The following is a 24,808-nucleotide window of genomic DNA, read 5'->3' as shown; positions in this document are numbered from 1 at the left end:
CCTGGCCTTGACCAGGGCCAGGGCCTTTTCGGTCCTGGCCCCAACCTGGTGGAATGAGCTCCCGGAGGAGCTAAGGGCCCTGTCGGAACTACCATCTTTCTGCGGGGCCTGTAAGACAGAGCTCTTCCGCCAGGCATATGGTTGAGGCCAGGGCAGAGCCCAGGTTCCATCCAAGATCCCTAATCCATTGGCCAGTCTTTTTCTCTTCTCTTACAGAATTAACATCCGACCTCTCTCTGAACAAGCGGGGAAAGTGGGGAGAGTTATAGAATAGAATGCCATCTTTTTATTGTAATAATGGGGTATTTATGGGGTTTTATGTGATTTTACTTTGATTTTATATTTTATTATGAACTGCCATGAGATCTTTTGGCAAACGGCGGTATATAAATCCAACTATAAATCAATAAAATAAATGTGCTGTTAGGTCTTAATCTGGTGGAATCCAGAACATGGATGACCACTATCAAATATTAGTTAAGGCTATACTTTTGGTCTCAATCCTTTAGTTTAATGGCCAATTTATGCACTGATTCCCACTGTTCTAAATGGTTATTATACATTCTTCAAAAATTAATACATTTGGTTTTGATATTAACTTATTGGTTAACTTGGGAGAAACTTACAGACTCCAGACAATTTAGAGAAGAATCTGGGTAATTGAGAAACAAACCATCAATACTGGAGTGAGCCTGATTTGTTCACCTTCCTTTTTTCCCCTTGAGAAGAGGGGAAATGTTGTTAATTTACTAAATTCTTTCCATCATTGAACATTCATGCTGGTGCAAATGAATATTTTGCCATTAACGGTGCTGTTTGGGGATATCAAAACATCCCTTATAATCAAAGGCTGAATCAAAGAGCTATTTATTTTTATTTTATTTTTTAGATTTATATACCGCCCTCCCCGAAGGCTCATAGCGATACATCCCTTGAAATAACGAAATGTGTAGCAGAATTTTTAGCTATTGTGCTCTGAGAAAGGGCACAAACTCAAAATACTAAGAAACTGGGTGCTTTGTATCTTAATGGCAAGTGAAAGGATATTCAGAAAGTTTGGTGTATTATGGCAATTGTAGATAATGAATTTCTATTAGGTGAAGTTGTTGCATTTTAAACCAAAACTCTAACCTTTTGTCTACCTACGTTGTGTTACAATACTTCATATCCTAACTTCATGTAATAATGGTTCTATATGACAATAAATGTTTAATGGCTGACTGCTAACAAATTGATTTAGCAACTGCAGTTACTAATTCTATCATCTAATACTTACTACTATTTGCTCTTCAGATGCTGGAGACACACTGCTGTCATCAAAGTAGTACCATTTGCCATTTAATTTATTCTTTGCGTATGCAGTATCTGGGGATGAGTGGGAAAGATAAAAACAAGCTTGCTTTAGTGTTAAAGCATTAGATTCACAAACAGTGACAATCACCAATGGTAATCAACCAAAAGAGATTTTAAGGAAGTCTCTTAAAAAAATAGTATTAACTCAAACACAGTAAAATTGATTCCAGCAGTTGCAGGGCCCACATTTAGCAACAGCCATGTGGGCAGTGGAGAGAGGAGAGAATAAAATATGTCCCCTCTCCCTCTTTCATTGGTGCTCTAGCAGCCTCTCATCTGGAGGAGGTGTCATAGTTATTTCTTTTCTACAGAACCCTCCACTTGCCTTCTTGAAACTAAGGAGACTCATACTGTTACTCTGGTAAATTCAGGGGCTCTGTTTGGTTTTGAGATATACACTTTCCCCCAAAGCTATAAGGTAGCAAATGTAAAGGTTTTGGATCGCTGGGGTGACGTAAGTTTTGTTTCGTGCCTGAAGAGTATATAGAGATCACTGTAGCAGGAGGTTCAATCAAACAACAAAGATTTATGTACAGGTCATGTGTTGAATTCTCTTTTAAAGCTTGTAGTTACAGATCTGCTCCTCACCACAGACTATCTCACAACTCTACCCTCACCCAGAGGTAGAGTTAGAAGAAGAGTTGGTTTTTATACCCCACTTTTTACTAATCAAAGGAGTCCCAAAGTGGCTTACATTCCCCTTCCCTTTCCTATCCTCACAACAGACACTCTGTGAGGTAGCTGAGGCTGAGAGAGCCCTGATATTACTGCTCCATCATAACAGCTTTCTCACGGCTGTGATGAACCCAAGGTCACTTTCATGTGGAAGAGCGGGTAATCAAACCCGGCTCACCAGATTAGAAGTCAGCGCTCCTAACCACTACACCAAGCTGGCTCGGCCGCATTACCAGGCAGAGCTAAACATGAAATTGTCTGCTCCTTTGCTAAGTAAATTCTTTTTTTCTTTCAGAATGCTCCCTCAGGCAGCCTTTAGCTTCCAGCTTTTGTGCTTTCTCCCCTCTCTAACCCTTCGTTACTCCTCTCAAAGGAGATTAGATGATGGAGAAGTACTCCTATAGGCCCAGGTGTGAAAGAGCCAAGTGGCTGCGTTATGTCTCAGAGGCAGAACAGCCTCCTGTCTATCATACCTCCCTATTAGATTGCCATTTCATGAGTCATAGAAGACTGCACTGGATTATGTCAGATTCTCTGGTCAGCCATGTGCTAACATATTATCTACTGAGCAGTTATGCAGCCAAAAATAAATAAATGAATAAACTCACAATGTCCCACACCCATGCCTCCATAATGATTAGAAACGGCAATGAGGTCATAAATGTATGGGCTTGCTGCTGGGTCACAAACAAACTCAGACATGTTCAAATCCCTAGAAGAAAGTCATAAAATGAAGATAAAATCAAAATACAGTAATAATGCCATGGTATCATTACATTTTCTATCATCTTGAGAACAGAACTTCTAGCAGCCTAAAGACAGCACAGTCTGTTTCAACCGCCCTGTTTTAATATTGGATATCCGTTTACTTAAAAGCAATACCAATGAGATCAATGGCCTGAGAGCCAGTTCACAAGATCTTCACCCTACTGCTGAAAAGAGGTTTCAAGCAACTGACAGGTTTCTGGATCCCCACAGTTGAAAGGCCTAAAATTCAAGAAGATATTACATTGTCAAGTGGTATGGCCAACCATTTTTGCCCTTGTGCTGCATCTGACTAAGGACGAGTCCCATAGGATTTCCCCTGCGTGGCAGCCCTGGACTTCCTTGATGATCTCCTAAGTAATAACCTGGAGTAAGCTTCTCAGGTCTGATAAGATCAGGTTGGCCTGGGCTATCCAGGTTAGGATACCAACAACTTAGTTCAACTCATACTGTGTGCTTGTTTTGCACTAGTGTAAATCAAAATCTTACCTGATGGGGAAGTCAACCACAGTGTCAAGTTTATCTCTCCAGTATCTGTTGTATGAGAAACGTTTTAAATGTACTACCAAAATACGTGGAAGTGACCAAAGGTCAAACTTCTTGGTGGCTTGCTGATGCTTCTTGCAATTAGGACAATACCTGAAAAAGTAGGACAAATGGAAATGAAATGAACCAGAGCAAAATATTAATGCATAAACCTCTCTTCATTTCCATCCATCATATTTTTATCTTATCCTTCCTCTGAGGAGTCCAAACTGGCAAGGAAGACTGCTACATGAGTTTTTAAGGCATTAAATTTCATATTTAGCCATCACAACAGGCTACAGAGAAAACTAGACTATTATTATTATTTATTAAATTTCTAGCCCGCCACTCCTAAAAGGCTCGTGGCGGGTTACAAAAGATGCATAAAAACCCTAATAAAATTATCCCCTAAAAACAATTCAACTAACTTATAAAATGCACAGCAATCCATACAAGAACAAGACATAATGGCAAAAATCACAACCAAGCCCCCCCCCTCCCCCCGTATCATCCTCAGGGGATGGCCGGGAGAGGGTTTTTTTTGCTGATCTCAATCTGCCAACAGAGTAACCCAAAGGGGGGTCTAGATCTTCCTCAGCGCGCCACCCTCAACCATAGGCCTGGCGGAAGAGCTTCGTCTTGCAGGCCCTGCGGAACACCAAGCGCTCCCGCAGGGCCCATAGCTCTTCCAGGAGCTCATTCCACCAGGCAGGGGCCAGGACCGAGAAGCACCTGGCCTTGGTTGAGGCCAAACATGCTTCCCGGGGGCCGGGTATGGCCAGCAAATTTGCAACCACAGAGCATAGGAACCCTGTGGGAGGCATAGGTTGAAAGGGAGTCCCCTCAAGTATGTGGGTCCCAGACCACACAGGGCCTTAAAAGTAAGTACCAAAACCTTGAACCGGATCCAGGCAGCAACCAGCAACCAATGCCTCAGCACAGGCTGGATATGGGCCCTCCAAGATGTCCCCGTGAGGACCCTAGCAGCTGCATTTTGTACCAGTTGTGACGTCCAGGTCAAGCTCAAGGGAAGGCACGCGTAGAGCGAGTTACAGAAATCTATTCTGGAGGTGACTGTTGCATGGATCACTGTGGTCAATTGTTCAGGGGACAGGTAGAGCACTAGTAGCGGAGCCTGGCAAAGATGCAAAAGATCCCGCAGGGATAGGACTTGAAGGAACAGAACAATATATCAGAGAACTAGAGTTTCAATTTTGTTCCAACTAAAGGTGTGCAAGGAAAGCAAAATTCATTTCCCTCTCCAAGATTTGGGAATAACAGTATAGCCAATTAATATCATTGTAATCAGTATTTCTTGATATTCCCAAATCCAAATACTGGTATGGTATTTGGATTTTATTTGTATTCAGGATCCCCAATTTCTTTGGGTCCATTAAAGTTAATGGTAAATCTATCTAGGGGTATATTCAATTGTCTGCGGAGGGGAATTTGAGGTAAAGGCACCAAATTTGCAACATAGCTGCTAGAAACTCTCCTCAAAAGAACCTCCAAGTTTCAAAAAGATTGGACAAAAGGTCCAATTCTATGGGCACCCAGGTGCCCCATTTGCCACGATATCCAATCATGGGGAGGGGGAGCAAAGCAATACAAGCCCAGCAGAATGTTCCAGGGAATCTCTGTAGTAGAAAGTGAAGTGTGTGTGTGTATGTGGATTACTAATGTCAAGCAAAGAGTTACAATTGGAGCCCTGGAAGAACAGTTGACTTTGTAACTGTTCAAACCTCTCCACCACCAGCTATTCGGTATAGCCAAATATATCTGAAAAAAAACCAACAAAAATTCTGTTTCATTCAGGATCAGCTATGCTGATAGCCAGTCAAGATTCTCTGATCTGTATTTGGCTTCAAAAATACGATACTGTAAGAAATTACCAAGGGGCTAGGAAACATAAGAATGCTATGTGAAAAGAAAATCTGATGCTGTGGAAGCTTCAAGGCCTCAGACAAACTTTCATAACTCAAAATGCTCAGTCCACATACAGACATACAATTTTTCCTGTACCAGTATACTAAACTTCTTAAATAGGGGCAGTGGAAGGAAACTGCTTACCAAGAAGGGGTATTTTTTTATAAACTTCTACCATGCAAAACCAAATCAGAGTCCAGTGGCACCTTTAACACCAACAAAGATTTATTCAAGGCGTGAGCTTTCGAGTGCAAGCACTCTTCCTCAGACTGAGAACTGACCATCATGACAGTGGGAATATATAAGCAAAAGTTATGGAGACAGATGGGGCCAATAGCAAATGGTAGGATGGAAGCTGCTGATCACTGATATAGACTGCTTTATTTCTCCTATGTTTTGTGAACTACAACTGAATTTGAGGGGACTGATTGGCTGTTTTAGCAAAGAATTATCATATGGCTATATTTGGATGTTGTGACACAGTTTACTAATTTAACAGGATTAACTTTTGCTTATATATTCCCACCGTCATGATGGTAGTTCATAGTCTGAGGAAGAGTGCTTGCACTCAAAAGCTCACCCGATGAATACATCTTTGTTGGACTTAAAGGTGCCCATGCTGGACTCTGATTTTGTTTTGTTGTGCTGCTTCAGACCAACACGGCTACCCACTTGAATCATGCAAAACCAGTAATTTAAGATGGCTATCACAAAAGCAGCTATGTAAATGCCATTCTATGTTACAGAGGTGAGGCACAAGTAACATGGAAAATCTGAGATAAAACATGACAAACCTACCAGGGATCATGTTCACCAAGTGTTTCCATTGTAGTGAAGAGTTCAATGCAGTCTCTAAGAGCTACAGAAGTTTTCTTCCTCTGTGGCTGGAACATACTGTTGTGTTTTTCAAATGCCTACCAAAAACAAATGTATAATTTCTCTTCTTTGCAAAATGCATGCTAATTTCTTTTAATAAGTAAAGCATTATACAGGATACTTCAGATACCATATTATAAAACATCTTCAACACAGGTAACAATCTTTTTCCTTGAGCCTCTCCCCCAATACAGCATCTATTTGTGAAGATACTGATGTGCTCGCAAATAGAAGAGACACTATACTTGATCAGACATGCTGGGAGCAAGCTGAGCCCCACTGAACACACTTCAGTTGCCTGGGCTGAGAACCAGACTTGTGCAGAGCAAAATGGTATTGCATGCAATTGCCTGGCACATGTGCCAGGAGTTGCGTCTCCTGTCTACAACTATACCTCAACTCAACTATTTGCCCCCTTCACCTGAAACTTAATAACTATGTCTTTTCTTGGCACTTCTCTGCTACTAAGTCACAGCCACTGTGCTATCTTAGCTGTCATCACAGAATAAAATAGAGGTAAATCTATTGAGATGTAGGCTACACGGTTAAGAGTCACAACAGAGAACTAAGCTGGAGATAATTTGTCTACTTGTACCAATTATCAGCAATTCTGGGGGACTAGTAATTATGTGTTAAGTGGTATACAAAGGAGAACAAATGAAGATGCAGACATAAAGATTATTGGCTGGGGAATCAGAGAACAACATTAGATACAATTCAAGGAGCTTAGAGATCCGAGGAGAACGCCTGAGATTAATGAAATATTTCTCTCAGGAATGTGAATATTACAGCTTAACAGACTTCCTGGAAATACAGTATTTGCTGGCGTGTAAGACTACTTTTCTCCCCTGAAAAACATGCCTCCAAGTGGGGGGGGGGGGTTTGTCCTATATGCCGGGTGCACTTCGGTTGGGATAGACTTAGCTGCCCATAGTGGCTTCCCGAGGCCCGCCCACCTCATTCTACATTCCATCCAGTATTGCGCGGTATCCAGCACGGCCGCGGCGGGTCATCAGCATGGCTGCGGTGAGCATCAGCAGCGAGACAGGGGTGCCAGCCTTTTCGGCGTGACCAGCCCGTTCTGCTCAGCGGGAAGCAGCAGCGCTCCGGCCCGCCCCTTGTCTATGCAGAGCTCGCACTTGCGCACTAGTGCCGGTCACAGGGAGATGCAGGGGCGGGCCAGAGGTGCTGCAGTCGCGCTGCGGCCATACAATGGTGACAATGACAGGTGCTGTAATGTAATGTAACAAACTCTATTTTGAGTGGAAATGTTGAGGGGTCATCTTATACGCCCAGTTGTCTTATACGCCAGCAAATACGGTAAAACTCAAGAGTTTTCGAAGGCTGGTACTTGGAAGAGAGAGCCACTGAGGACTAACACTGTGAAGCAAATGTAAGACAGATAAGAGAACTACTGGGTCAAAAACTCTGAAGACTAGAATGTGAAATATTACCATTAACAAAGTGCAAGAAACAATTAGCAAATCTCTCCACCAGGGGCATGATACTTCTGAGCATCTTCTCTAGATCACATAGTCTTGCCTCTCAGATGCTTAGCAAACTCTATAACCAAATGGGATACATGTTTCAATCTATATCCCTTAAAGCAAATTATCCAATTTCTAGTTTAGTTTAGCAGTTCTCCTATCCCAATATTTATCTGCTCAAGATAAGTCATGTCACTTCATCTAAAGCCCTGGCATGAACTAAACAACACATAACACAGTACTTTAAAGAAGGGGGTGGGTGATCACCTGTGATTCTTGTTCATCAAAAAGCAACTTGCGAGTCCCTGAATCCCAGTCAATTGCAAGAGTAGCATGGGCTGAAAAAGAACAAGGATCATTCAAGGATCTGCCAAGGTGAGAACTATAAGAGTAACATTTAGAGGGAATACTTACAACTCAACTTGAGGACTTTCCCCTCTGTGGTAAGGGAATTTATTTCTGAAGTCCCATAAGAATTCACATGACTGAAGCTGAAGAGATGCTTCCTGTGCTGCAGGTCTTCCTTTCCTAGCTTATCCTGAATGCAGTCTTCTGACTGGCAGGCATCAGTTTCCAACTCTTTCTCCCTGTTTTCTTCTTCTTCCTCTCCATTCTGATGTTCCATCTCTTCAATTTCACCTAGCACATTATTGAAAAGTTAATAACATCTGTTTCTTTGTTCCATATACCTAACTCCCTACAACATTTGCAACATCCTGTGTGTGAAAGCAGTGAACTATTTATTTATTTATCGTATAGCATGTGTGTAATAATCAAAGCACACATTTATCAGGGCTAAAATCTAAAGCCCCGAATTGTACATCAGTCTTTAACCAATTTAGATATTGTATTAGTCTTGGCTTTAGATCAGTGGTTCTCAGCCTTCCTAATGCCACAGAAGTGGAATGAACATGCAGAATATGGTTGGGAAACATAGTTGTGTACATGCCAACGGGGGTTCCCTCCCCTTCCCACCCTCTCCAGACCCATCATTGGCCATTGGTGGTGTCAACACGACTATATAGGGCAGTGGTTCTCAACCCTCCTAATGCCGTGACCCTTTAATACAATTCCTCATGTTGTGGTGACCCCAACCATAAAATTATGCAAATGTTCTTTCACAAAAATTAAACTGAAACTGACCAACGGCGTGAAGATCCATTGTGCATGATTGTATAGAAATTGGCTTTTTATTGGGGTTTCTCAGTTCAGTTCTGCCTCTTGTCCCACCATGCCAATCTCGCTCTTTTCTGCTGCTCCAGACAGATGAACGCTCTATCTTGATCTACACCCGCAAGGCTGTTGTGTGGATGGTGCCCCCCCCCCCAGCAAAGCTGCTTGCCCTGCCGCGACCCCTGTGAAAAGGTTGTTTGACCCCAAAGGGGTCCCGACCCCTAGGTTGAGAACCACTGCCTTAGATCTAACCCTGCCCTTCCGCTCATGGGGGAGTGCAATTTTTGTAAATGTCTACTTTACCCTCCCAATGCCATTGCTCATACTACTCAGAAAAGCCATGTCTAACAAGCAAATTGTTTCAAGAGAAGATTTGCTCAGGGATCCAAGCCAGAATTTTCTCTAAGTAATTTCCATCATAGGAAAATTTACCTTCAGAAACACCACCGGCGCCATTACAAGTTTCATGGTTTGCAGATACATCAGAAAATTCTTCCACCAAAGAAAGCTTTACATACCGGCTGAAAGACACATTTTTCTCCATTAATATCCAACAGGAATGGCCCAGTGCTACTTTGTCTGATTTCCTCAGGTTCCAGTTATGAATAATTAATGCAAAAGAAGGTCGTAATGGAAACTATTCTCCAGTCTGAACAGTGGAACGTGAGTTTATTAGGCTGGATCCAAGTTCAGTTTCTCCCAGTGTATGTGTGTGTTTGTGTTGCTGATTCTCCTCTCTCTCATTGTAAACCCACAATTCACCCTTCACGCTGCTCTTCATTGGAGCCTTTATGCTTCAGGATCAGTATTTCAGGGAGTTTGAAGGGAAGGAGGAGGCAGAAAGTTCAGTTCCACTGACTGAAGTATTAGCTGAAAATGAATGCTGGATCCAATCCACTGTTCTTATATGGAGACCAGTATTAGTACTACCCATTCATGATGGCTAAAACAAATGGTTGAAAAAAAATCCCTTAATTTATGTGGTGACTGATGGCTTAGGTAGTTTTAAAAAGCAAAAATCTGGCAAATTCATGGAACTTAAGTGAAATCCCTGCATACAGAAGCAGTAAAAACTAGATGGCCACTATCACTTCCAGAGCATCTGTGCGGCTGCTATTGGTGACATAATGCTAGATGTGATCCAGAAGGGCTTTCCTTAGGTTCTATATTATTTCAGGGTTTTTAGTAGTCTAACTTGCAAAACAAATATTTTAGACCAGCCTTTTTCAACCTTATGGCCATGGAGGTACTACTGAAATATTCCTCAAGTTTTGAGGTACCAGGAAGTGATGTCAGCTGGCCACACCTCCCTGTCACACCCACAGAAGTGACATGTTACTAGAGGTGATGTCAACCACACATTCCCAACAGATGTAAACAGCCCCGGATGGTGCTATTGGGGGGCTTGCACATGTGCAACTTCCAGTAAGGCAACAGGACCCTTAGAACAGTTTTGTACCAGAAAAATGGCACAGGGGAAGTTGAAGCCTCTTCACCCCTATGCCACAGTACCAATCTGAATCAGGACCCTATGTAATTGGGAGGTGGGTGAAAGGCCTACCCTGGCCTCATGCTGCTGGCCACCATTGCAGACTGGATTTTGCCATGCAGTGGTGGCCAGTAGAATGAGGCTGAGGTAGGCCTCTTGCCCACATCCCAAGGTCTGGAATAGCCCAAGGAGTCTGCCCTGGCTTCATAGTACTGGCTGCTGCAAGCCAAAATCCAACCCATAGCAGTGGCAAACGGCATGTAGCTGGGATAGGCCTCTCGCCTGCCCAGATCTCGAGCAACCCAGTGAGGCTGCCCAGTATCACATTTCAGGCCATGCTGCAGGCTGAAATCCAGCCCACAGCAGCAGCAAGTAGTATGAGGCTGGTGTAGGTCTCCCCCCCCCCCAACCCAGAGAAGGACTCACCTTGACTCCAATTCTAGGCACCACCAATAAAAAATTGAGAGGAGAGGAGCTGGCCAAGGTTTGACTGTCCGGGGCCTCTACCTTTCCCTTCCCACTCCCACAAGGCCCATAATTAGCCACTTTGGGACTGGGTGAGTCCACCAGCATGCCCAAGTAAGGAATTAAATACGGAAGAAATTCTAAATGCTGAGGATGTAAATGGCAAGCACAGGCTAGGAGGGCTTTCCCTGGCTGCCATTTTGGAAAGCCCCACACTGTGGTACCGCTGAGGGCCCCTTGCAGTACCATTTGGTACTGCGGTTGAGAAACCCTGTTTTAGATTCATCATCCTAAGCAGAGGGAGATGTTAAGACGACACGTGAGTAAAGAAATCCCTGCAACTATAAAGACACTTATGAAGGAATTTCATGGTAACTATAACTATAATTTCCTATTTATTGTGATTTGATTTATGGACTGCAGGTGGACTTAGGATGGTTTACAACAGAGGAATTTCATGATAAAAATTATATATCTCCTGAATGGTGGATGTTGAAGAGCAAAGTTTCTGATAACATGCATTACTGGGTAACTTCTCTTTTCTGAGACAGAGACTTTCCCTGAAAACCAGCTAGTCAGAGAATGCACTTTACAGATGAATTGCTTTGACAAGGGCAGTCATGTACTCACCTAATCCGCTCCAAAATAACACTGTACAAATAATCTAGGGTGAGTTTGTGCTTGGGTATAGACAGGAGCAGTGGTTGGCCATAAAGAATAGTTCCTGGAGTTAAGTTAGATTGTCTGGCTTTCTTCTCTCTGAAGTAAACTGAAAGAGTGACGCATTCAGCACTGTCCCCCACTGGTTTGCAAACTTCATACCTGCATGAGGAATAAACAAGTTGGCAATTTCAAACTTCTATACATCTTCCTTGAGAACACCAAACCAGTCCTAAATACTTCCGCCTGGGAAAAACATATACTGCATAACACTAATGTTTGAGAACCTTTTTGCATCACAGCAGCTACTTCTGAAGTCATGACCAAGTGGATCACCTCCTCTTCCATGTGCTCTAATCTTACTTTAATACAGACACATACCCAATTTATCTACAAGCTACCTAAAATTATCAGGGGCTGTGTAACAACATTGAAGAGTTATAGAGCCTAGCCTGGAAGTTGACAAATGAAGATGATCTATCCATGCTCACACAATTAGGCTACTAATGACTGGATTTACTGCATGATTAATCACTTACTTTGATTTATGTATTATCATTCTAAGGAAAGTATAATGCACTAATTCCTTTTACACTTACTGTTGCTCCTCTATAAGCCCCACTCTCAAACCATGAAAATCTAAAGATTTGTATAAGCTCCAGAGAAAGATAATTTCAAAGTAGTAATAAAAAGGGACTAAGAATGTTAACAAGAGAATGAAGAACACAGAGGCATCTATTAGACAAATCTTAGAATTAGAGCCCTGAAGAGACTAGTCATCCAGGTAGGCCTCTACCATGCTGTGGGATTCTTTCCCACTGTTGCTATCCTAAAAAAAAATCTTCCTTTATTCTATGTGAGACTAAAGTGCAGACAAGTTCTATGTAGGCTAGACTTCACTAATATATATATTTAGCAGTGGAAAGTCTCAGCAAGTAATTTTAAGAGCCAGGATGAACCAACAGTAAAAGATGCACAAAAATCCAAAGAGAAACACCTATAAATCTCTTTTAGGGCAAAAGAGGAATTGAATCTGTATTGTCAGCAACAGTTTCTAATGTCAAGAGAGGGCGGAGTGATAGACTAGAAGATCTGCATTACTGCAAGCTTCCATATTCTATTTATTCTCTTCCCTACTCCACCAAGCCATGCATGATACCAAAGTCCACCCCCCCCCCAAAAGAAATCAGCAGAATTCTTCGTAGTCAGGATTAACGGCCAAGTATTTTCACTAGATTTTCCTTGTTGGGCTTGCTCTCTGTAGGGCAATGCATAGGCACTTCATCTACTGTTTATCCCCCAGCAAGCCGGGTACTCATTTTACCAAGGATGGAAGGCTGAGTCAACCTTGAGCCAGCTGCTGGGACTGAACTCCCAGCCTCATGGGCAGAGCTTTCAGACTGCATGTCTGCTGCATTACCATTCTGCGTCACAAGAAGCTCTGCACTTCATCTACCTGGGCTAATTAACAGGAGTGAAAATGCTAGCGCACTTGTATGATTAAATGCATGGCACTTCCATGTGGAATGTGTGTGTGTGATCAGATAAATATTCCATCTGCCGTACGTTAGCATTAAAATTCTGGTGCCTTGTCCCCAAAATAGATACTGCATAAACAGCTGCACAAATACATAAGCATGACAACTAACACCTGATGTATTCCTCAACAATCCTAAATATAAAATTATTAATAATGTAGTTTGGTTAGATGTAGCCCAGAGGCTACTGACCCACAAACAGAAAGAAGAGTTGGTTCTTACATGCCACTTTTCTCTACCTGAAGAAGTCTCAAAGCAGCTTAAGCTTACATTCACCTTTATTATTATTATTAGATTTATTTCCCGCCACTCCCTAACTGGCTCATGGTGGGTTCCCTTTCCTCTCCCTACAACAGACACCCTGTGAGAGCTGAGAGAGCCCTGAAATTATTTTATCAGTGCTGTGGCAAGCCCAAGGAATTTATGTTTTTGTGGTTTTATTATGAGATTTATACTTCACCCTGTCTTTGGAAACTTGTTAATTTCAAAAATTCTGAGTGACAGTACTGCCAAATTGCAACTAAAGCCACTGGCAATCCTGACAGTTACTACATTTTGTTAGTTTTGATAGTTTTCTATCCCCAATATATTATATTCTTTGTGAGATCATGTCCAAGACATTTAATCCAGGTACAGACCATAGAGGAGAAGATCATGAACTCTAAAATGGGAAATACATCCAAGCAGTACAGACTTCCCATGGGTGAATTAAATGTTCAGCTATCAGTTAAACAAGCTCACAAGGTAACACCTGAGACCATATGTAATTTCCTCATGCATAACCTGTAAGAAATTTCTACCGGGCAATAGTCTTATTTTATTCTCTATCGGTATCTGAGAGAACTGTCAAATGAGAAAATCCCAAGACTTGGTTTGCAAACTGTACCTAATCTCTCTCCAAAGTCTATAACTAGCTCTTGAATTTTCCTGGCACTACTCCATGAATTTTTCCACATAGCTTATTTACATCAGGTCGGATGCTGTTTTTGCCACTTAGGCACAGCATCATAGGGCACATGTTGCCCTCCTGGAGTTTCTCAGAGGTAAATCATTGTGAAGGTTTGGAAAAGATCACAGCTAAACTGTGTGCATGAGATCAATAAAATTTGGATCTTTCCACCTAAATGATAGTCATTTTCCCTTGTACTGTAGGGTGGCTTTTGAAGGTTTTTTTAAATTTAAGGTTTACATTTTTGATACCCCAACATAACATGACTCTATGGCATTTACCAGTTTAAGAGAATCCTTGAAAAGGCAACCCCCGCCCCCCCGCCCCAGTGGTGTTGTACTGGGGAAAATGAGCGACAGAAAATGCAGAGAAACACAGCACTTGGAAGCCTGTGCTACACTGGCAGCCACAACCACATGGCTTCCAAAGGAAAGATTTGGTGTGTAGTGAACAGCAACAACTCATAATTCCAACAATATTAAAACTGAGATTGATTTGAATTGTGCCTTAGTTAGGTGCTTCTTAAACCAGCCCTAATTAAATGCCAGCCTTGAACTTCATCGGCAATGACTGGAAAGGTAGAATTAATATTTCCTACTTCAAAAGTAAACAAATAACAGTCAATCAGGATTTAGGGCAAAAGGCAGAATCATTTGGAGTCTCTTTGTTTCAGTACATACAAGCTTTTAACAAAGTATCATTCCAAGAGTCAAACTGAATCATAATTTCAAGCTGTTCTTTCCACGTAAATAATCAAATACAAGTTATTTCCAGAAACAAAACCAAAGCATAACAGTTGCCTATTAGATCAACTATGATGTGGGATTGAAAATTCCCTAAACTATTAAATTTTCCACCAGTTCCAAATACTTCAGAACAGCCCCAAGCAAAAAAGAAGGGGGGAAAGAAGAAAGTGGTTGATATGAGGATATATATTATTTGGTGCTGAAGTTTCACACATTTATGTACGTTAAAGGTGACCTGCAAACCAGTTTGGCAAAGTTTTCTCAAATTTTAATCATATATATGAATGCCCCTATTACTCAGGCTAAGAGAACAGAGGATCTCAGGCATATTCAATTTTTCAGGTTTCATAAGCCAAAACCAATTTGAAAGAAACACCTAAGAAAAAACACATCCAGCAAAGGTTTTGTGCACATGGGCAGCATAATTTGAGATACACTTACCTGACCCCTTGTAGGCTGGCTCCATGCTCCAGCAGGATTCTGGGTGATGTGACATCACCATCATGGTGCATGCTGGGATCTTACATCGGAGCAGGAGCCTAGTGGGGCTGGACATCATGGGACCTAAGGAAAAAACACAGTAAGTGTCTGGGCGGTATGCTGAATGCTCCTTTTAGTTTAGCCTCAAGTAAGAGGGGCATTCAGCACAAGCAACCCACAATGATGTTGTTTTTGTAAGGTTGATTTGCAGATCACCTTTATTACAGTATGTCCATTGACCTTTCAGTAAGAGGAATGCCATTCTTTAGAGCTGCTGATCCAATTCATGTTTTTCTAATTCATGTTTTTGTATACATGCTAATTCAAACTGCAACTCGATGTTAAGAACATCTACCAGATTCATACCAATCTTCTGATAACTGACCACTAAATACGAGATGAACTCAATGGGAGTTCACAGCATCGCTAACCACTAATAACCACAAAAAACTAGTTTCTGCTAGCAGAAAGACAATGACGAGATAACTGGGGGTAATGAGAAAGCATCTCTGGAAGCTAGACAATGTCACAACTAATACAGAAAGTAAAATTAATTCAGAATTCATTAAATGTTAAGAATCACATTGTTAAAATGGACAGCTTTAGAACAGTACATAATTTATTTTCAGTTGCAGATTTTTCCCAGTTTACTAGAATTGTTTGTTTGTTGTTTACTGTATCAACTAACACCCTTTAAAAGAATTCCTTTGCCACAAAATCACAGTTTACCACCAAGGCAAATAATTCTGCTATTTTGTTATTTCACAACAAGCAACAAGCATAACTGCCAAAAGAGATAGCTATGTATTATCTCCATTATGTCTCTTAGAAAAACTGTTTCAACTGTCTATACTGTCACAGTTCAACTATCATTATTACGCAAGTTGAATTAAAATTTATGGCAATGTTTGACTTGCCAAATCAAATGTTTGCAAACATCTGGCCACCCAGAATCAGAAGCCAGTGTTTATGCCCACTAAGGTAATTAGCCTGCATATATGGAACTCTATACCATGGTTTGAGTGGCATCCAAATTTACATGAAGCAACAGTTACAAAATAAGGTCTTTGGTCACTTCATTTAGCTGTTGATCAAAGCCACAGTTTGAAGTGTCAGCATCTCTAGTTTAAGCTGCGAGAATTTAAAAGGCACAAATCAAGAAAGCTTTCAGCTTTCCTGCATTCTGCAGAGAGTTGGACTAGATGACCCTGGAGGTCCCTTCCACCTCTGATTCTATGATCTAGCATATATTTCAAGCAGACTAAGATCTATAAGTAACCACCAACCGGCTACTGGTCCCTGGACCAAAAGACCTTCACTTGGCCTTGACCACCTGGCCCCCACCTGGTGGAATGAGCTCCCAGAGGAGATCAGGGCCCTGATGGGACTAAAACAGTTCCACAGGGCCTGCAAAAGGGAGCTCTTCCACCAGGCATTTGGCTGAGGCCAGGCCAACCAACCAACATCTGCAGGGCCCCTGCCCCCCTCCCCCCAGAAACCCACTAAGACTCCTGGACCTGTTCGAGTTACCACTGTTTATGTTATGATATACTGTTATGTTATACTATCACCCGGTTTATCAATTAATAATATTAATGTTATTATATGTATGGTTTCATGTATAGTTTCAGTTATATTTAAACCGCTCTGAGCCTTCGGGGAGGGCGGTATATAAATATGAATGAATAAATAAATATTTAAAAGACTTGTGCCCATAATTATAAACTCATTATGAAAGGAACAAGTACAGCAAGTTACTGGAGAGTACCCTTCAAAAATAAGTACTATTCTACATTCTTTCAGCTTCTGAAGTACATAAAATCCGACAGATAATCTGCATAAATCCAACAGATAATCTGCAACCAATGTAAATACGTAAAAGCCTGGGGGAGTGAGGGGGGAAGATATCCAGACATCCATTTTTTCCTATTCTCTTCCTGGTCTGTCTAAGGGAAAAACTGGAACCTTTTCAATGTTAAGCTTAACTGAATATAGAAATCTGCTGAAAATCCCAATACTGAAATTGATCCTTAGTCCAAATAATAAACTTTATTTGCTCCCACAAAATATTTATTTTTTCCCACTTCTCAGTAAAAAGCTACCCTAGTACAAGGCACTTTATAAGGTGCAGCAGTTAGAAGTGCTCTCTGTGTTTAAAAAAGGTAAAGGTATCCCCTGTGCAAGCACAGAGTCATGTCTGACCCCTGGGGTGACGCCCTCTAGCGTTTTCATAGCAGACTCAATACGGGGTGGTTTGCCAGTGCCTTCCCCAGTCATTACCGTTTACCCCCCAGCAAGCTGGGTATGCATTTTACCGACCTCAGAAGGATGGAAGGCTGAGTCAAGCTTGAGCCGGCTGCTGGGATTGAACTCCCAGCCTCATGGGCAAAGCTTTCAGACAGCTACCTTACCACTCTGCGCCACAAGAGGCTTTTTTTCTCTGTATTTAGAGTAGGGCATAATTTGCAGCAAACAAGACATTATACTTTTGTATCAAAAACTACAATTTTTATACTAACAAGGTAACGAATTATGCATTTTATGTTCTTAAAACAGCGAAACAAGTTTAGGGTAGATAAGAAATCAAGAATTGCATATTGACAAGCTAGAACACTTACAGAAGGGGCCAACAAAGATGGTGAGGGGTCTGGATAACAAGTCCTATGAGGTAAGGTTATAGGAGCTGGGGGTGTTTAGCCTGGAAATGAGACAGCTGAGAAGTGACACAATAGCTATGTTCAGGTATTTGAGGGGCTGTCATATTGAGGATGGAGTCAAGTTGTTTTTCTGTTGCCCAAGAAGGTCTGACCAGAACCAATGGATTGAAATTAAATCAAAAGAGTTTTTGGCTAAACATTAGGAAGAACTTCCTGACAGTGCAATTCTTCAGCACTACAGGGTTCCCTGGGAGGTGGTGGTTCTTGTTCTTTAAGATGAGCCTAGATGGCCATCTGGCACAAATACAGATTCTGTGAATTTAGGCAAATCATGAGATGGAGGACAGGAAGATATGAGTATTCAGTTCCCATGGCCCTTTCTAACACATCCAGGAAAATGCCAATTGCCACTTTGGGGTCAGCAAGCAGTTTTCTTCCAGGCTAGATTAGCCAGTCATCTTGGAGGTTTTTGCATTTTTCTGGGCATAGAGTAAGGGTCACTGAAGGAATAGTTGTGAATTTCCTGCATTATGCAGAGGGCTGGACAAGATAACCCTAGAGATTCTTTCCAGAATTATGTTGCTTTATATCTTTCAATTTTATCTCTTATTTTAAGGCATATGGTTTAAAACATCGAGAACATTCACATGTCTCTTATTACCTATATATATATATCCCATGTTTAACAAACTGACTTCGTAGGGTAGGCAGAAACAGCCACTCATCTATTCAACTATATCACAGAAGGATCTCTTGCACAGGACTAGGCAGAGAAGCTTTTCTGTATGAGAAGATTGGTGATCTAAAAGAGAATCATATTCAGTCATGTGGCACTACAGATTCCAGGTATGTTTGGAATTTGTTTGGAATTCCACGGTAATTTTTCTGGAATTATCTGAAAACTTTAAACATGATCAATTATGTAATAGGCTTTGTGGTCTGAACTATGATTTTTGCTAAGAGAAGTTAGAGAGGAGGGAACAGGTGTTCCAACTCACCTTTAAAATGAAAACGCCACATCTGAACACACAGTAAATAATAAAACAAGATCATTTTGATAATCATTTGTTGAGACACATGGGAAATGTACTCCTATATATATATAAAGTAAATATATAATACATAAAGCATGAATCAGTGTTAATACAAAATCAGCTCCATATAGTGAGCAGTAATAAGAAAGAACTTACTGGGACACTCAGCCACTTGAATATCCCACGCAGAGTTATTGGATATTGCTGCATCTGTGCCCAATCTGATTGTAGGGCTGGATCCCAGAACAGCTGTTATATTATTTATTTTGCTTTTTGATGCCGAAGATTCAGTAAGACTTTTTTGGGGAGGGGGCAAGCTATACTCCTGGAGTTTCCCCTCAATTAGTTTTTGCCATGTTGAACAGCTGCTATCAGCAAGATACTAGACACACTGGACTGAAGATGAGTTTTAAACCGTAGGTGGATGCAAGTAGCCACATACTACCCTCCAAAGCCCAACCTCTAGTTTGAGAAGGGCATTTGGAATACATTGCATGACTCCCAAGGCCTATTCATAGGACTTTGGATTGTACAGCTTCCAGTGAGCACCTTTCGTTGAGCTGGGAGCTGTATAAGAGCTAGGTGATAACCTCTTATTGGACAACCTTGATTGCTGCAGGCTTTTGTGAAGTAGAATCTTAGAAAGGTGACAGTTGCTCTGTGGGCACTCCCTGGAGCATGCAGTGCCTGAGCTTTCCAATAATGTTGCTTATTATGATTCTTGTAGCACTACTTTAGGGCTTTCAACTTTTGGGGGGGAGCATTACTTAGCCTGTACTGCTGGAATTTGGCTACTAGATTGCTTTTTATTGCATGGCAGTCTGCATCAAATAAGGTGTTCAATTTGCTTTTCCTTGTATATTGTGGGCATGATAGTTCCTTAGGAGGGTGTACAACCAACCAAGAAAAGTTGATTGGTATGATAAAATCAGGGTCTCTTGTGGTGCAGGGTGGTAAGGCAGCAGACATGCAGTCTGAAGCTGTCTGCCCATGAGGCTGGGAGTTCAATCCCAGCAGCCGGCTCAAGGTTGACTCAGCCTTCCATCCTTCCGAGGTCAGTAAAATGAGTACCCAGCTTGCTTGCTGGGGAGTAAATGGTAATGACTGGGGAAGGCACTGGCAAACCACCCCATATTGAGTTTGCCATGAAAACGCTGGAGGGCGTCACCCCAAGGGTCAGACATGACCTGGTGCTTGCACAGGGGATACCTTTACCTTTACCTTACGATAAAATCACTGTGTCTGTGGTATTTGCTGAGATCACAGTGTTTTGAAGCTGAGCTGCTTCGTTTGAAGTCATTTTTGGCATTGATGAATCACTTTCTCAGACCAGACTCATCTTCTGCAATTTGGAACAGGTTCTAGGTTGATGTTGAGTTTTTCAAAAGTACTTTCTGATAGGTTGCAGATATTAAGCTCCAGTGACTGGGAGATGGTCACTATCTTGTTCAGACCCTACTTCTAGTTGTGATTGAGCAAATAATAGGATGTCAAAATAAACACTGTAGTATTTGCGCCATTGCTCAGACCAGTATGTATACTCCCCGGGGATATCTCCTTGGGTAAGGGCTAACCTAGTTGCAAGCTGTATCAAGCTGTAATATTTCCAATTTAACTTGCCACCCTTGAAAGTTCTAGAGGGGAGAATATTTAAAGAATCTTACACTGGCAGTACTGAGTTAAAGGAGCTACACAGTGATCTATCTGAAGGTTTGAGTCTGTTATTGAAACCTCCTGCAACCACAACAGAAGCATTTGAAAAGGATGTGAGCAGCAAGTCTAAATGTAGCTCAAACTTGGTCCAGATTTTGTGTACCCATTGCCTGGTGCCATAGGAAGATAGGCAAACATTTATAGAATTAGAAGGGGCCATACAGGCCATTTAGCCCTACCCTTGGTCAATGCAGGATCAGCCCAAAGCATCCTTGATAAGTATCTGCTCAGCTACTACTTGAAGACTGCCGGGGGGGGGGGCACTGACCACCTCCTTAGGCAGCTGATTCTACTGCTGTACTACTCTGACTGTGAATATTTGTCCTGCTATCTAATTGGTACTGTTCTCCGTGTAGCTTATAAAGCCATTACTGCGGCTCCTATCCTCTCCTGCCAACAGGAACCATTCCCTGCCCTCCTCCAAATGACTACTTTCAATTCTTAAAGAGAGCAATAATGTCCCCTCTCAACCTCCTCTTCTTCAGGCTGAACATTCCCAAGTCCCTCACTCTTTTCTCATAGTGCTTGATCATCCTCATCACTTTACTCTGCGCCCTCTCAATTTTGTTCACATCCTTTTTGAAGCGAGGCCTCCAGAACTGCACATGGTCTGACCAATGCGGTATACAAGCAAGGCTATTTTGATTTTATGCCTTTGTTGATACAGCCCAAGACTGCATTGGCCTTCTTTACTGCTGCATCAATCTGTCTGCTCAAATTTAGTTTATAGTCCTCAAGTACCCCAAGATCTTGTTCACACACCCCACTATCTAGAAGTGTAACTCCCATCTAGCATGCATGCTTCTTATTTTTGTGACCCAGATGTAGACCTCTACACTTATCCTTATTTAACTGCATCTTGTTCTCATTTGCCCACTTTTCCAGCATGTGCAGATCTTGTTGAGCTCCATCTCTGTCATCTGGGCTGTTTGACAGACCTCCCAATTTGGCAAAATCTCCACACACCCCCTTCAGGCCATCGATAAAAATGCTAAAAAAAACTGGAAGCCCTGTGCTGAGCCCTGTGGCACCCCACTTCTCACCTCCCTCCAATCTGATGAAACACCATTAAAAACTACTCTTTGGGTGCAGTTTTCTAACCAGTTCCCTATCCACCTAGCGATCAAAAAATCCAGTCTGCAGTCCTCCAGTTCACTTATCAGAACATCATGGGAAGCCTGTCAAAAGTCTTACTGAAATCCAGGTAAACAACATTAACTGAGTTTCCACAATGTATCTAGTAATAATCAAAAATTTTAATAGCTATAATCAGGAGAATTTCTTTCCTGTATTGGACTGTGCAGGCCAGAGCTCAATGTTCTCATGGTACCAGTGGGCTGACTGTTACATGCGATCATGTAGTTATTAAGAACAGCTAGGCCTCCTTTGGCCCTTCCTTTTCCCTGGTATGCTAGAAGGCTGTTTATTATGAATCCATCTATTGACAGTGGCTTATTGGACTACAGTTCTTGGAGGCAGATGTCATATTAACAAAGAGTTAAAAGAATTATCAGCTCTCTTGGAGGCCAAGCCAGCAATCTTTCATTTTAGTAATTTAACTGGGGCTATGGGTCTTGGTCCAAAGAGATCACTATGTGGTCTCTCTTGGTTGATAGTCAATTTCAGCCTTTGCATTAGTTTGTAAACTTTCTGTTCAAGTAACAGGCCAGCTGGGGGTTGAAAGATTCTAAAAGGGCTGCTGTAAAGCAACTCACTACTGGCATTACGAATTGGAAGCAGGGCCTGTGGATTTTGTCTCAATATAGCTACAGTGCTCTTGGCTAAACTGAGAGCTGCTGTCACAGAGATCAATTACAGCATCCAATCTATCGAAGTTTAATTTTGAGACATTTTGGGGCTAGCATAAATACCTATAAGGTCATGGCTTAAAATGGAGTCAATGTTTATTAAGGGAGCTTCTTGTATTTCTGTCTTAGAGTTTAGCTTCATCTTGATGGGAACCCTTCCCTGGACCCAACCTCTGGCATAGGTTTTTTTAAATGGACCAGCTCTACACCTCAGATTTCTTAACCATCTCTTTAAATCAAGTGAGGCATACTTTGTATCTTTATACTCTCCTGCAGGCAGAGTTTTAGAGCAGCTGTGTTTCACTTTGTGTTTTGATAGGTGCGTTTCTTTGTATGCTAACAGTTGGCTGCAAGCCAGATCTCGCTCTGCTTCAAGTCTGAGATAAAGACTAGAGTCATTTTCCTGGTAGTCACAGATGCAGAGTCACCCATGCCTGTTGCTTGGCAGGAATGTAAGAGTTTACATGCTAATCAAAAAAAGAACCCCTGCTGACAGAGATGATGAAGAAGAGTTGGTTCTTATATACCGCTTTTCAACAGACCAGGGCTCTATATGCAGCAGTTCATAATTGTTCTTTTGGTTGCCTAGAGTCCTCTGTTTACATGCATAGCAATTTTATTTCTTAGCAGTTGGCATTAGACACCAGAAGTCCCACTTTTTTTCTGACATCTCTCACATAAGCATTGTCATTATTTTATTAGCTCAGAACTCAGGACATGCCTCAGATTTTTTGGCTTTGATTTTGATCCATCTTCCCAAGCAGTTGATCAAATTTCTGGGGGGGAAGGGAGGGCTGGATGGTGGTTGTGGTTGGAATTAGCGGATAGAGTCCCTTTTGATAAATCCATTGTATGGGATATGGAGTTTAGATGCTGGAAGATAGCTGTTTGATCAGTACAACAACAACAACAAGCCTTTAACAGCATATAAAAGTACAATATAAGAAGGGAAAGTGCAAAAGGATCCACTGCTAGTGAAAACAAAGGCAAAGATCATGCTTTAGGGTAGGACATAATACATTCATGATTTCTCATGGCAAGATATAAAAACTTTGCAACTGGTTCAATTATATCAGGGTTCTGGGATGTCAAAAGAAACAGTCTTTTGTTCATCCGAATGCAGTTCTCTTTTACACAGCAGTGAGTTAAGAAATTTAGCTCTGATCGAAGAATAAAATGGACAATGGAAGAAAACGTGTGTAATTGATTCTATACAGCATTGTCCACATGGGCACAACCTAGCTGAATATGGGATCTGTTGAAATCTCCCATATAGCACAGCAGAAGGTGGAGCATTAGTTCCAGCTAACATGAATGCTCTACACTGTTGTGGGATGATTAGATGGGTAGAAGTACGCAGATAGGGGCTGAGAGCTTGATGCGATCCCCAAGCTCAATGGCGAGCAAACATTTCTAGCTTTACTGCTAGGTTCCTGCAGTTCTATGTCTAACAGTCTGCGTTTAATTGAATTAAATGCAGTCTTTTCAGATATCAGATACAAGGAGTCTAAAGATATCCCTATAGATTTAATTTTTCCCTCAATGTGTCCTAACCAAGTAGATGACTCATGTTCAGATAGCATGAGGGAAATTAGACTAATGGGGTCAGATCTAAAATGAATGCGAAGCCAGAACTTGATTGTTAACAACCATGCTCTGGTTTCCAATAGTCTTTGGCTGGTTTCTAGACGTAGGACTGCGTAAGAGACACAGTTCGGGGTCCCAAGGATTTTACGAAGGAAGACAGATTGGAGACTTTCGACTGCTTGGTTAAAAGCGTTGATCCAAATAGGGATGCCATAGAGCAGTTGGGCACTTAGTTTCCCATTGAATACTTTGAGGGCTGCTGGCACGTACTGGTTACCACTGGTGTAGAAGAAACGTCTAATTGCCAGGGCACTAGTTTTTGCAGATGTGATTGCATATTTCCTCTGGGTAGCCCAATTGGCATTATGGTGAAAAAATATTCCGAAGTATTTGAAGCTTTTAACTTGTTCAATGTTGTTACCTCTTACATTCCATTTAAGAGGCTTCCAAGGCTTTCCAAAAACCACAATTTTTGACTTCTCAAAGTTCAGAGCAAGTTTGTTTATTTCACAGAAGTCCAGGAATTGAACCAGTAAGTGTTTTAAGCCAATTTGTGAATGGGACAGCACTACCGCATCATCTGTGTATAAAAGCAGTGGGATGTGAAGAGAACCAATTATTGGGCTATGGCCAGAATTGGGGGATAGGGACGGAGCAAGGTCATTTATAAAAAGGTTAAATAGGAGGGGAGCCAAAATGCATCCTTGTTTTACCCCTTTGTTGATTGGTATTTTAGGAGTAAGACTCCCAAGGGGGGTGAGTTTGACTTGGCAACAGGTAGAAGAATATAGTTTCCTTATAAGATATAGGCGCCTTTTATCTATCTTCATCTTTAACAGCTTATCCCAGAGAAGATCTCTAGGGATAGAATCAACGGCCCCCTTAAGGTCCAGAAAAGCTGC

At 41.7% G+C, this 24,808-nt stretch overlaps 1 protein-coding gene across 3 annotated transcripts in view; it reads right to left on the bottom strand.

The window, feature by feature from the left end:
- USP4 (ubiquitin specific peptidase 4) overlaps positions 1-24,808 on the bottom strand; it is a 78,337-nt gene that overhangs the window by 8,624 nt on the left and 44,905 nt on the right. For 2 of the 3 annotated variants that reach the window (XM_077326054.1, XM_077326055.1), the window contains 8 exons: positions 11,365-11,556; positions 9,213-9,301; positions 8,022-8,246; positions 7,875-7,945; positions 6,043-6,158; positions 3,283-3,432; positions 2,637-2,740; positions 1,277-1,365 (listed from right to left, as the gene is read on the bottom strand). In XM_077326054.1, the coding sequence (XP_077182169.1) occupies positions 1,277-1,365; positions 2,637-2,740; positions 3,283-3,432; positions 6,043-6,158; positions 7,875-7,945; positions 8,022-8,246; positions 9,213-9,301; positions 11,365-11,556 (1,036 nt within the window). Of the gene's footprint in view, positions 1-1,276; positions 1,366-2,636; positions 2,741-3,282; positions 3,433-6,042; positions 6,159-7,874; positions 7,946-8,021; positions 8,247-9,212; positions 9,302-11,364; positions 11,557-15,068; positions 15,192-24,808 lie in introns of those variants that run through there. The other variant, XR_013229112.1, reaches the window with a different exon arrangement.

This window comes from Paroedura picta, chromosome 3 (genome assembly GCF_049243985.1).
Source record: "Paroedura picta isolate Pp20150507F chromosome 3, Ppicta_v3.0, whole genome shotgun sequence".
NCBI lineage: Eukaryota > Metazoa > Chordata > Lepidosauria > Squamata > Gekkonidae > Paroedura > Paroedura picta.
This window is presented reverse-complemented; position numbering and strand designations above follow the sequence as displayed.